General features: G+C 39.4%; 2 protein-coding genes across 3 annotated transcripts in view; one reads left to right on the forward strand and one right to left on the reverse strand.

Annotated features, from left to right (window-relative positions):
- LOC148721533 (allene oxide synthase-lipoxygenase protein-like) overlaps window positions 1-6,580 on the forward strand; it is a 16,618-nt gene extending 10,038 nt beyond the window's left edge. For both annotated transcript variants that reach the window (XM_088734581.1, XM_088734580.1), the window contains exons 5-12: window positions 1,164-1,282; window positions 1,477-1,675; window positions 1,882-1,988; window positions 2,549-2,803; window positions 3,206-3,312; window positions 3,762-3,864; window positions 4,825-5,043; window positions 5,928-6,580. In XM_088734581.1, coding sequence (XP_088590707.1) covers window positions 1,164-1,282; window positions 1,477-1,675; window positions 1,882-1,988; window positions 2,549-2,803; window positions 3,206-3,312; window positions 3,762-3,864; window positions 4,825-5,043; window positions 5,928-6,161 — 1,343 coding nt within the window. In that variant the 3' untranslated portion in view covers window positions 6,162-6,580. The remainder of the gene's footprint in view (window positions 1-1,163; window positions 1,283-1,476; window positions 1,676-1,881; window positions 1,989-2,548; window positions 2,804-3,205; window positions 3,313-3,761; window positions 3,865-4,824; window positions 5,044-5,927) is intronic.
- A 91-nt stretch (window positions 6,581-6,671) lies between these two features.
- Window positions 6,672-8,497, reverse strand: LOC148721534 (uncharacterized). Its single transcript, XM_088734585.1, has 2 exons — window positions 8,123-8,497; window positions 6,672-7,977 (listed from the first exon to the last, which is right to left on the reverse strand). Exons 1-2 carry the CDS (start codon window positions 8,323-8,325, stop codon window positions 7,830-7,832), a joined length of 351 nt encoding a protein of 116 aa, XP_088590711.1. The 5' UTR covers window positions 8,326-8,497; the 3' UTR covers window positions 6,672-7,829.
- Between the last annotated feature and the right edge of the window lie 5,505 nt (window positions 8,498-14,002).

The following is a 14,002-nucleotide window of genomic DNA, read 5'->3' on the forward strand; positions in this document are numbered from 1 at the left end:
AAGCGAGAAGTTTAACAGGGAATCGACCCTTCACGTCCAAACGCATTACAAAGAGACGAAGACCTTCGAATACTTGAATTTTTATTCGTGTCATTCATCAGGCTCAAAGAAAGAATTCGTAAAAGGAGAAGCGCTACACCATCTATGAATAAATTCGTCGGGCTCCACGTTCGATAAAAACCCACAGTTTTTCAAAATATAATAACTTTAGAAGAAATGTATCTCTGAATTTGTCTAACCGGGAGTGGAAGGTCACTCAAAAACTTACATGGGATTAGGCTTGAGATCGATTGTAAATGTTTCCACGTCCGGCCATCCCCCAAGAGGCTGAGAGGAGCTTTATATTTGCTTTTCCTCCGAAATGCTGTGTAGCAAGGCTTCTGCAAACTTCTTGATCGTTTTCTTGCTAAATTCCAAAGCTTTCTTTCGCTCACTCCATGTTCTTGATCTAGTCAGCCATATAATACGGTGGCTTTCCATCGTGCAGGATGACCTTTTTTCGATGGCCTCGTTGTCGCGAACGCGAAAAGAAATAACGAAAATACGTAGTAAACAGATGATAGATACGTATGATGCTCGATCCTCGCAGTAGAGAACGCTATTTATGCAATAGCGAAAATCAGACTATATGAACTTCATATATTCACAGTATCTGATTTATCATCACGGGTTTATTACGAATCAACTTAACGGCCTGCTCCCAGTTGGCTTGTTAGCTCAATTGGTAGAACGCTGTACTAATATCGCAGAGGTCAGTGGTTCGAATCCCGTACAGGCCTGAATTTTTTTTTTCAGGTCTGATTCTCGCTATTGCATAAATAGCGTTCTCTACTGCGAGGATCGTGCATCATACGTATCTATAACCGCAGTTCAAAATATATGAACTTCATATATTCACCGTATCAGACGATAGATACTTGAAGAAACCAGATGAGGGTATGAAAAGCCGGTTCTCTATCACGATTGCAAATATTTAGTCGAATAATATTACGCACACGGTAAGCTTTCCTTTTCTGTAATACAAAAACTACTGAGAAAGGCCACTACTCATGCAATGCATCCGGGTTGGGCGTGGCCCTCTAAGCCCGCGGGTGCCATTTCGCTATAATTCTCGACGTTCAGTCAAGCTTACGTTGACATGATCACATATCCTATTTTCTCAGAACCAGAACCAGAAATACCAGGACTGGATTTTAGTCAATTGAAAGAAACAATGAACCCTGACTTTGACTGGGATGGTGCCGTCAGAGCGGCTTTGGGAACTAGTGATTCTTTGGAAGATGTATGTTCGCTTGATTTGTTAAATTAACAGAAGTCTGTGTCGTGAGTGAGTATGAAAATCTCTTCGCCAATAGTCCCTCTCAGTCTTTAAAATTAATGTTTTCATCTTCATTTGTCTAAGTCTTTGATTACGACAAGTGGGACCAGGAAAGTTTTAACTCATACGGCATAATCCCTTTTTTTGTTGTATTTTAGGCCATAAAGCAGGGTCGTATTTACGCTCTTCGTTATGAGTTGTGTGACGATTTGGGTCGAGCTCCTGACCTCACAGAAAGAGATCAAAGGAGGACGATGTGGAACTTTCTTTCCCCCATTGCACTTTTTGCGTCGAAGACAGTTAGAGGCAAAAAGAATGAACTTGTACCTGTTGCCATACAAATGGACCACACACCAGGTTAGCCACAGTAGACGTTTGGGGAAATGATGAGACAAACTTCATTCCATAAGACCCATATCTGCATTAGAAAAGATATTACCAATGGGTGGAGGAATTCCTGATACCTAACTACTCGATCATGGTGCCTCTATAACTCGTAATCCAGCTCGAGGCAAAAGCCTTGGTAGACTTACCTAACGTTATCAATATATCCTCTTTGATAGATTCAGCGGTGTATACTCCAGCCGATGAAGACAACTGGTTACTTGCCAAGCTTAATGTTCAGATCACAGACATCGGATATGCTCAAATCACGGAACATCTTGCCAAGGTAAAATCAGCCTAACGGTTCATTTAGCCGGAATCAGGGAGGCCTGATTCATATTTCAACAACTGAAGGAAAAATATCAACACCCAGTTTTTGATCAAATTTATTTACATTTTAGCTGACAGATTTAGGGTTCTTCTGAGTAGAACCATCCTTTTTTTCCTTTTCCTTTCTGTTTTTAATTTTTCCATGGGGGCATAAACAAATCCCAATAGCCCTCTTTTGGCTATCGGATGCGATATACCTACTGCACTCGCCTATATATTCACGGCCCCTGTTAACGAAATGGCTGGTTAACAAAAACACAGCAAAGAGGTGATACAACACAAAAACTTAATTTCATGAAACAATTCAATACTTATTTCAAAAAACAAACAAATTTAAAAGAAAAACAGAATCAGGGAAAACGATTAAGGTCCAAGGTGTAGGATTAAGATTGGTGTTGGGAAAATAATCTACCATCAGTTTCAAATTAGCCTTTGCTGAAATATGAAGTGTTATATCGACGATAGTTGAGTTGATATCCATGGATAAGTGAAGTTTGTCTTCTTACAATCCTATAGATCCATTTCTTTGTGGAGCCCTTTTGCGTCTCTTTAAAACGTACCCTGCCGCCCAAGCACCCGTTGAACCAAATGCTGAAGTATCATTGCCGAGAAGTAACTATCCCAAATACCTTTGGAACACCTGTTCTTCTAGGCGATACAGGCTTCGCAGCTTTGCTGTTTGCATATGGAAAACAAGGAGCTTTGAAGCTTATTCGAGATGTACATCCGTTGACATCATGGGAAATAACTGACTTCAGGGAAGAAATCAAGGTATCTCTTTATCCCTTACGATACCTAGCTATATAACCTCAATTAGCAAGAATTTAAAGGAATAAACGGGGTAAGTTTCTAAAGAAACTATGTTGTTGCGCCGGTGGGGGAGTATAACAAGGTAATTTTGGTGTGCCCAACCCCCAACCTGGAGGGCCAGTGATCACTTTCTGTCTGGTCTCTACCCTTCTACCTGTCCAGCTTGGGTGGTCCTACCAGAAGACGAATCTCCCGCATGTATAGCACTAGGGGTTACCGAGACACACAAGCTCCCACGACCGACGCTAAGGTAGTGATCCTCCGGGGAGATCTATCATAAGCGCATCTGTATAATTTAGTTATATATTTTAGGAGTAAGATTTAAGTATTTCAATCAAGATAGGGCTGTTTTATTTTAACCAGAAACGTGGTGTGTTCGACAAGAATCTTCTACCATACTATCCGTTCCGAGATGATGGCTTGGTGATCTTAGCGGTAATTGAAGATCTAGTGAGGAGTTATATTAACTTGTAAGTGAAGCTGTAAGTAGGTGTTCTAAATCCATATTAGAAAGACCATTGAAGGCATTTCCTCGTGAATAGTATAACAGATAGATAAACACAAAAATGGGCAACTTTTTTGGATGCTGAATGTTAATGATGACGGCATACGATGATTCCAAATAAAAGCAGGGGTTTTGGTTTCATTTTTTTTCTTTGATGCCGATCGAAGCTATGTTTAATTTGGAAGAGACTTGGGAACAAAAGTTAATACGATACAAAAGCAAGAAGGAACAAAACTTCCTCGGGACGGAGAAAATCAACAAGGAAATGAAATGACGAATTTGTAAAATGATTGGTTCAAATTTTATACGTTGCACATGTTATAACGTAGCGCTTTTAACCTGTCAATCCAGACTTATGGCAATCAAAGTAGGGAGCAAAAGATCAAATTCAAATTTCGTGATTTTATGCGTTAGATATTACAGAAATGATGAAAGCGTGAAGGAAGATGTGGAACTGCAAGCGTACCTGAATGAGGTGTCACTGGATGGAACTGGACCGAATGGAGGAATTGGACAGGTATATTAATAAAAGCGGGGTATTGAAACCTCTAGATGCTCCAAACGCATCCTTATCTATTTTCCATCTGGTCAATCATTGAGGTCTCGATTGGAAACTTATTCAACATCACCCAAACACTCACAAGGTTCCTTATAGATTGGAAAAGCAGTTCAAAGCGAAACCTAGGGGTAACAAAAATCGTCAAAGTCATATCTTTGTTGGAGCTGGACGACCTAACTTTGCTAACAGATCGAAACTGACCAATTGCGACTGACTTACGCTTTTTGAGTATTTCACATTGCAAATTGCACATCGAAAAATTGGCCAATCAGTTTTTGCTAACAAGAATTATAAACTTCCTGGACTTACACAAAGCTTCTTAAGTGATGCTGATGACGATTCCCGCCCAGTTGTTAAACTGTTAGCCACAACTACCGAAAAACTTTTAATCATCCGTGTCATTCCCCATCATTAACGTCAAGATCTGAACAAAACATCTCTACATTAACAGTACACCCAAAAGGTTTCCTGTAGTTTGCTTTAGATTACTAAGTGAAAAAAAAGTGTCTGTTTGTTTGATCGTCTTATTTGTTAATGTTTTCAACAAATGAACCCATCAAAACGACTCAACTTTACTGATGGATCGAAAGTGACAGATTTATCCTACCAGGATCTTGTAGTCAATCCGGCCCTCCGTGGCAAAACTGACTTACATCTTGTCACAAACCTTATATTGATACTCGAAGAAAAAACAACTCCTAATTCTATTAGTTACTGCTGATTTCCATCAGTTGTCCAAACGTCCGTCACAACTACCGATGACGATCTTCTTCAGAGCTAATCTCACTTACACGATCATACCACACGATCGTATTTCTTGTATGTAAAATTATGTAGCTGAAATATACGCCCTATGCAAATGCTTTCATGTTTTAAGTTACCGCTGAGGCTAAAGACGTTTCGTTCTCTTCCTTGCAGATCAAAGGTTTGCCACCAAGTGTTGATTCCAAAAGAGAGCTCTGCGAGATCGTTAGTCGTTTCATTGCGCACGTGACTATCTATCACGCGTCGGTTAATTACGTCACTACGGATTACCCAGAATATATCCCCAACCAACCAACTAAACTGTACAACGACTCCAGAGTGGAAGATGGACAATTCTCGTTTCTGAGACTGCCAAACAGAGTTGCAAGTGCAGTGAGTAAAAGTTTTGTTGATTCTAGTTCCTCTGTTTAGTTTGTGGTTTGGAGCAAGATTTGCATGATTAGTTTGCCATTCTTCGTGGAAATGAGCTTTCATCGAGAGTTTCACTAGGAAGCTCTGATTTTGACATACGTCTTTATAAACGGTATGATGGATTTTACTCTGAATCATTTCAGTATTTCACCTCTTCGTATGTCCATCAAAATAACGATTTCTTAGTAAATAATGTTTCTTGCCTTTGTGTTTGGTGCAATCACCGATAAATCCGATGAAAACTGGCACTAACAAGGTGCCTGAAAAGGAAAACACTGTTGCAAAATAAGTGAAATGGTTTCCCCATCGTCATCAACAACTTTAAAGGAGCATGTGAAGGTGTAGTCTGATCGTCCGGGTGAGTGTAGTCCTGAGAAGGACTGTTGTTGGTGGTAGTGACTGACGTTTCGACAACCTGTGCGGAAGTCATCATCAGAGTCAAGTGATGTTGTCACTTGACTCTGATGATGACTTCCGCACAGGTTGTCGAAACGTCAGTCACTACCACCAACAACAGTCCTTCTCAGGACTACACTCACCCGGACGATCAGACTACACCTTCACATGTTGCCCCCGGGTTCAAACCATTTACTGCTTTAAAGGAGCAGTTGGGTAAAATCTAGCTTTAATAAACATCCTTAATTCATCCCTACTAAAAATATTTTTACCTCGATTAATTTATCTTTCACGAGTAACTCGGTCACTTGTCGAGGAAGGAGTTGTGGGTTTTTTCCATTGACACTACTAAAAACATTTCCTAGCTAAGAAAAGGTTGGTGGATAACTTGCTTGTGTAAACACGACTACAGCGTTGTACGCTTGATCTTAAATGATTTCTTTTTGCAGATCCAGTCTGCTGCATTTAATAATCTGGGAAGTTTGCGGTTTGATTCTTTGTTTGACTACGGCAACGAGCTTGACGACACTAAGGCTGTGAACCTGGTCAATAAATACTATTGTCATCTGATGGACCATATTCAGTCGTATTTGCAAAACAAGAACCGTTGGCGGGAGAAGAATGGCCTCCTCACATATCCGTATTTTATTCCAAGATGGCTGCCTAATGGCATTCAGACTTAATCGACTATACTTGTGGGATAGTATTACGTCCGTTAGATTTTTGTGCGTGCTAGTGTTATTAGCGTCGGGTATACAATACTAATATGTAGCTTTACTCAAGTGTCTCCGATTTGGAATTATACCTTGCTCAATGGCATTCAAACCTTGTCAAACAATTTTGGCAAAAAACAAATAATTGCTTTTGCTAGTTTAGTGTGATTTTGACGGCATGGTTACAAAATACATTGCGGCTTGAACTAAAGTGGGAGGGTAAAAAATGTAGAATGAGGTATGGGGCTACATTGGAGTTGTGTCTATAAGGTTGAGGATATAAAAAAGGTGCAGATAATACACTGGTTGCAAGTAATTGCTGTTTATGATGCCAGGACACTACTGTAATGTATTGGAAAGCAAATAAACATTCCTCAGCTTGTTCACAATGACTCCTTACTTGTATTATGTTGAAAATGCGTTTTGTATGAGAAAGCGCTGTACCAAAGAAATTTAAAAGAAAAAGGAAACTTGAAAATTTCTCTTTGAGTTTTCGCTCTCATTTAATTCGAACGACTGCTAGAGCATTTGCGACAAGTGCGTGACTGTTGCCCGCAATCGAGTGAATAGTGCGTGTCCTAGTTGGAATTATAAACCTGAATTCAGAACCATCATAATGCCAAGTTTCGCGTGCTCTGTAAAGCGTGAATGGTGACCACAAACGATCGATCGTCTGTGAACGTCTATCAGTGCTACTGTTTACCTTCGTCTTCTCACCCCTTTCTATGAAGTTGGGCAGTATATTTTAAAAACAAACTTGACTGGCCAAGCAGAGTCAACCGTATTCGAGTCACCAAAATATAGTTAGAAATTAGTAGTTACACCCCCAAGGATGTGGAGACTTTTGTACGTTTTATTGCCAAAACATGATTGGCATCGAAAGGATAGCATCTACATCTCTCTCCAAATACAAAAGCTTGAGTTTTAGCACTTAATTTCCGTTATATGGATTTCTTTCGTTCTTTCGCTAAATTTTATGACCTGCTTACAACCACACCATCATAGACCACGATGAAATGTCAAAGCTGGAAATCAACATTTGGCTTACAATAAGAACTATCGAAGCGTTTTTTTCAAACGAGAAAGAAACACTCAATTTTTACAAATTCATTCGCGATTTCACATCAAGCGCTCGCATATGAACTTAATTTAAGTCCTTTATAAAAGTCAAATCATATCCCATTTCTCTTATTTTGGGCAAACCTTATCTAAAAATACTTTCCTAGAGGTTGCATAAATGATTCGTTGTAGTTTTTCTTTCTTCGAACTTTTCAAGATGTCCCATACGATAAAGTATAAGAGGTCTTAAGAGTACTTATTTCAGGCGTTGTTTGAACCATTTCTGTATTTTCATGAATTTCTAGTTGATTTGATGAATATTAAAGTGTTCCAACACATCTCTGATTCGCTTCCGAGATGTATCAGTGATTTTAAACTCTCCAGCCCAAATTTGGTGACTTTACATGTTTCTGTCTGTAATGCTTGCCATGGACACAGTCTGACAGCTCCGGCATCGGTGATCTGATCAGAAATCAGACGAAGTGTGGTGACTTAACATGCTTCTGTCTGTAATGCCTGACATAGACTGGCAACACCGGCATCGGTGATCTGATCAGAAATCAGACGAAGTGTGGTGACTTAACATGCTTCTGTCTGTAATGCCTGACATAAACTGGCAGCACTGGCATCGGTGATCTGATGAGAAACCAGAAGTAGGGTGGTGACTTTACATGCTGGCTTATGTCTGTAATGCCTGACATAGACTGGCAACACTGGCATCGGTAATCTGATGAGAAACCAGAAGTAGGGTGGTGAGTTTACATGTTGGTGTCTGTAATGCCTGACATAGACTGACAACACCGGCATCGGTGATCTGATGATCATTCAGACGTAGTGATGTGGCATTACATGTTTCTGCATTTAATGCTTACCTAGACCGAGAAAACCGGTATCGGTGATCTGATTGGCAGTCCGGCAGAGTTAACGTGGTGACCTTGCATGTTGGTGCCTGTAATGCTTGACATAGACTGACAACACCAGCATCGGTGATCTGATTACCAAACAGATTTAGTTGGGTGACTTTACATGTTTCTTTCAATAATGCTTGCAGGACAGAGACTGTCAACACTGGCATCAGTGACCATTATTCTTGCTAAGCTCAGTTCCTTTAATTTAGAAACTTTTTATTCATTTTTCGGACAATCTCTCAGCCGCGGACATTATCAGCCGACATACCAGCCGCCCGAAGGAGTTTTCTTACTAAGTATACCCATAGAAAACTGTGTTTTGGGACCACACGGGACGAATTTCCAGAGTTTATTGGGTAAAAGCACCTGATTTGGAGGAAACAAAGAGGACACTTTGAGCGCTGAAAACAACGACAAAAGTTTTATTTTAACATCATCAAATTTTATTTTAAAAATCACCTTAACTAACTGGTTGCTCTGTTTAAAGCCTTCGATCAGAATTCCACAAACTGCTCGCCGAGAAGGAAAAGTTGCTATCAATCAATCAATCAACTTTATTTAACGAGGGTGACACGGGACAGTGCTTCAACTGAATAGCTAGTGGCCCTCAAACTAAATTTATAAAACAAAGTTAAGTAACAAAATACATGTCGTAAAGAAAGGAAGTATAAGTGTATGTATGAATAGGACTAACAATAGTAAAAACTATATTACACTTATAAAAATATTCTTACAATGAATATCTACAAACTATAATTACAATAAGAATACAGCTGGGATAGGTCGAGCGAGAGGAAGGTTATGAAATGTTGGATTAGCATAAAACTATGAATAAAATTAAGTTTCAGTTACGCTAAAATGATCAACGTCATTGTATCTGGTTAAAAAATGTAATTAAATAGCCTTTCTAGATGAGGTTACACATGTTACTTTCTCAAGGTTAATAGGCAGAGAGTTCCAGAGCCTGGTTGCGGACACGCTAAAAGTTCTCCCTCCCTCAGATACACGATTATATCTGGGACAGACGACGTTTAAGGCACTGTACCGCCCACTTCGTGTGTGTAAATTTGCATTGCATTTAAGTTATCAGCTGAGCAGTTTGACCAGATAGTTGACCCATACAACATTACTTGTTTGATAGTTTCTGCCAAGTTTATCAATAATGCTAATAAATGCTATGTTTTTGCTTCAAGAAAATGGTAGCGTCAAAGTAATTAAATTTTCATTTAGATATTACTGAATATATTGTTTAAGTGATAAGAACAAAAACAACTTGCAAAGTGAATGTGCACTCAAGATTTATGACAATCCTCGTTGTTGTCTACGATTTCGGTTTTCACTTGATAGTTTCTGCCAAGTTTAAGCGCTTTAAACTCTTTCAGTAAATTTTAACGAGGACTCCATGAAAGTTTTGATTCAAGCTGAGGCAATGGAAACAAATATGGTTGATGTACCACGAGTAAACAAAACAGCTGGACGTTGTTTTGATCAGTGCTCACGGCTCGATGTTGTTTTCTTCCGATTTTGCCGCTCTAGTCGTGGTGCGGTCTAACAATGCTGATAAAAATATTTGAAGTTAAATTCTCGCAATCGAAATAAATTTAAGTGGTTAAAATTCTTCAACTGACCCTTGTTAAGCTGAAAAACCTCCGGAAAATTTAAAAACTACTTCCTGGGTTTGCAAACTTAAAAAAACTTTTAGTCAAGATTATCAGATCGCAATCCCTGTGGTAGACCAATTCTGGCCACTGTTCCTTTCATTCACCTTACTAATAAAATAATTGCTGTCACGGTCTTCGCCTTTCTGGCAGACAGTTCATTCGGTTTCGGTCATTTTGATTAGTTCATCGCACTTTTTTGACAGTTTCAGTAGAATCAGTCACTTGATCACAAAATAAGATTAAATTTATCATTCTCTGGCAAACTTTAGTCATTTTCATGTCACATAAAAATGCAATGAAAAAAGCACGCTTTCTACCGAATAAAGGGGTTAAGTTTCTAAAGAAACTGTGTTGTTGCGTCGGTGGAGGTGACAAGGTAACTTGAGTAGATAATGAAAACTGGTCACCGTGAGGGCTTTAACCCTTTTCCAGCTGGCAAAAGACCCTATAATTTGGCCATACAAAACTTAAGCTCACTTTGTTTGTCGTTATATGAAGTATCCCTTACAATATTTACGGTTTTGAGACACCGTGGGATCAGAGTTTGGGGTCACGTGACCTAAATCACCCGCTCGTATTTGGATGCGTTCAAATCGATTCGTTTTCTCGCGTTTATAAGAGTTGTTCGAGCCATTTTCCCTCTACAGAAGCCCTCAGGACAGCATCATTAAGCTGGAATGTGGGTAGAGGCAAGCCTCTGAAAGAAAACAGAGGTGAGAGGTGGTTTCATGTGGACTGGACCACCAAAATGCTTTCATGCAAGCTTGGCGAGTTCACAAGTGAAGTCGTGTCTCTGGCCCATCTGTGGATGGCAACCAGGACCTACCAAGGCTTTTTGGGCCAGTTTTGAATGGCAAAAGTTTCGATCGATGTGATATTTTGCTGGTAGGACTGGGTGGCCCGACACGATTCTAATAATTTGTTAGAATAGAAATTCGAATAGAATAGAATAGAGTAGGAATTTGTTAGAATAGAAATGTTGCCTAAAATAAGATAGAATAGAATAAAATAGAATAGAAATTTGTTAGAATAGAAATGTTGCCTTCTCGAGTTGTGGTGGAAATTCCCAGAATTTTTTTCGGTCATGAATGAGGCAAAGGTTGTGTTTGGGACACTAGCTTTCGTCAAAAGGAAGAACAAGGGCCAGCGGATAAAGTGAGAAGGTATTTTCCAGCCAAACAGCAAGATCTGGCCCTGAGGTGTGTTTTGAATGCAAACTTTTGATTTCTTGAACAAGTTTTTATCTTGAAAGATCGACACTTTTAGTGTTGCTCGTGGAGCAGAATGCTGGATTTTTGGGATTTGTTGTTATATGAATGGTTCACTGCAATGGAAATCGGGAATCATTGTGGCTGTTCTAGGCTGCAATAGGTGTCACATCAAACAGCCTTGCAATGTACACACTTACATAATGTTGTCTCATAATTTCAACAAGAAACAAATAACAACAGGAGTGGGTGTTATGACTCCCATGTATGCGTGGCTTGCTAGAAAAGGGTTAAAAGCTGACGTTTTGCTCTGCCTGAAAGCCTTTACGGTGGCCAGTTTACATTATCCACTCATTTGATGAAACCAAATTACACACTTTCTATCGGTTTACCGGTTGGTAAACCAAGCGGAATTTTGCCAGAAGAACACGAGAAAACTTTGAAAACCAAGAGGCGCAGCCTCTTCTGAAAAAAATGCATTTAATTAAAGAGACCCTTCATATAGAAACTTAACTATTTCTATAAGAAAGCGTATGGAAGAGAAAACACCGAATAGAGCGAACAAAAGAAACATCATTCCGTTTATCCTCGTCATGAGATCGAACCTTCCTCTCTACAAGCAAATGGAGTTTTGGCGCTCCCATACTCGAGTTAATATGTCGAGATACTTTCAGTTCTTATTTCCTCCAAAAGAAATAACAATACAGTTAAATAATTAATTTTGTGTACATTCTTGGGCATAGATATGTTTTGGGCTCATTCTAGCGCTGTCAAATGATCGATATAATGGGTACGTACATGTAGAAGTACCATTATAAATAACTTTTAAAATTAACTTCCTTTCTGGCTCAACTCAAGTAGTTATTAGCCCGAAATTGGATTTTGTGTCACGCATTTCTACGTGGAATCAGCCCGGATAAATCAAAATTGCGAAACGTCTATGGTCGACAACAATGACTACATAGATTGGACTAAAAGAACTGTGATAATTTGGATATATCAACAAAGTTGAAATGGTAAATTGGCCACCGTAATGATTACAAAAGCTAGCGTTTCGAGCGTTAGCCCTTCGTAGGAGCGAATAGAGGAATTGTGGGTTGTGTGTGCTTTTAAAGGCAGAAAATGGAGCTACGTTATTGGTGGGAGCATGGCAACGAGAAAAACATGAATAAATTATTAGAATGAAAAGCATTCCATTCACCCTCACAACCACTCAGTTAAATCCATCATTCTTAAAAACTTTAAATTACTTCAAAACGATCCAGAGACAAGCACTATCTTTTCGCAGCCTCCGCTCATTTCATTCAAACGCGACAAAAACATAGGCAATTTTTTGGTCAGAAGTTCTTTTCAGACTAATGACCAACCAGGCACTTTTAAATGCGCTCGTGCACGATGCAAAACGTGTCCTTTCATTCACAACACTGATAAAATATCGGGACCGAAACGATCCATTAAGATCACGGATCACTTCACGTGCACCTCCGCCAATGTAGTCTATTGCATAACTTGCACTTATTGCAAAAAGATATACATCGGCGAAACAGGCAGAAGACTAGGTGACCGATTCCGAGAAAACCTTCGAGACGTGGAAAGGAATGACAAGGACACATCGAAACCAGTCGCTAGACATTTTAATTTTCCTAATCATTCTAAGCAACATATGGCAATCTGCGGTCTTTCCTTGCACTTAGGTGGCACGGAAAGCCGTAAAAATCTTGAACAAAAACTCATCTTTCAAATCGGCAGTCTAACTCCCACAGGGATCAACGAACGCTTTTCATTCCACTAATTTATTCATGTTTTTCTCGTTGCCATGCTCACGCCAATAACGTAGCTCCATTTTCTGCCTTTAAAAGCACACACAACCCACAATTCCTCTATTCGCTCCGACGAAGGGCTAACGCTCGAAACGTAAGCTTTTGTAATCATTACGGTGGCCAATTTACCATTTCAACTTTGTTGATATATCCAAATTATTTCGTTACTCCCGCCGACGCAGCCCGAAACAGTTTCTTTCGAAACTATCAGCCTTTATTAAAAGAACTGTGAATACGTTTTTGATCAGTCCACTTTTCGATTTGCAGTGTGATAAAATCCAAAGATTGTCCCATTTCTTGCGTTCTAATTGAAAGATTGCGATACTGTGTTCGACGAACAAGCGATTGAAAATTGCATTCGTTAAAAATTCCATGAATTTAAAAGTCCCTTGTCGCTGTCTGTAATGCGACTCGTGAGAGTTGATGAGCTGGTCGGGTTCTCGATAATGTTTACCTTGAAAAAGACGCGATAAACCTACTGAAATAGAAAGAAAGCGAATTCTTTGCGAAATTGAACCTTCCTTTTGTATAATGGCAATTCTTACCTCGGTGGCTCACGGCCAAACCACTCGATAACAAAGCGTTCACGACCAAAGTTAGCTCCGGTCGTACAATGAAATGCGCTTCCATTCTGTCCCAGGGGTTGCTTGCAGTGGCTACATTCTTCAGGAATCCACTTGAACATACACCTGAGTTCTTCAAGTCTGTTCTTTCGATGTGTGACTGAAACAGTTTAACTGACGTAAGGCATAATTGCAAAATAAAACCTTTCAGAACTTGTTTAGTGACTTTCGCTTTTGAAATTCTGAACTTTCGTCTTCCGCTTTCAACGTTTAATGACTCGGCAGATGAAAATAAAAAACAAACAAAACGCAAAAGCTATAAATAGCCAGAACGATTTGTTTCAAGGATTGATTTCGAGAGTGAGGCATTGCTAAACAGGCTAAATTCAGCTTCCTCAAATTTCCGTCAATTATTCCAAACGACTTAGCAGATCAAACAAAATAGAAACTGCCAAAATGGACTGTACCAAGGTGCTGTACACTATAAGGTTTAACATCCCATCCGGACATGTTAGAGAATGGGAAAAAGTATTCCTAAATAGCTCTATTAGAGTTACACGGAGATTTTATTAAGTGCTTACATGATGCATTT

Source organism: Stylophora pistillata, chromosome 10 (assembly GCF_964205215.1).
Source record: "Stylophora pistillata chromosome 10, jaStyPist1.2, whole genome shotgun sequence".
NCBI lineage: Eukaryota > Metazoa > Cnidaria > Anthozoa > Scleractinia > Pocilloporidae > Stylophora > Stylophora pistillata.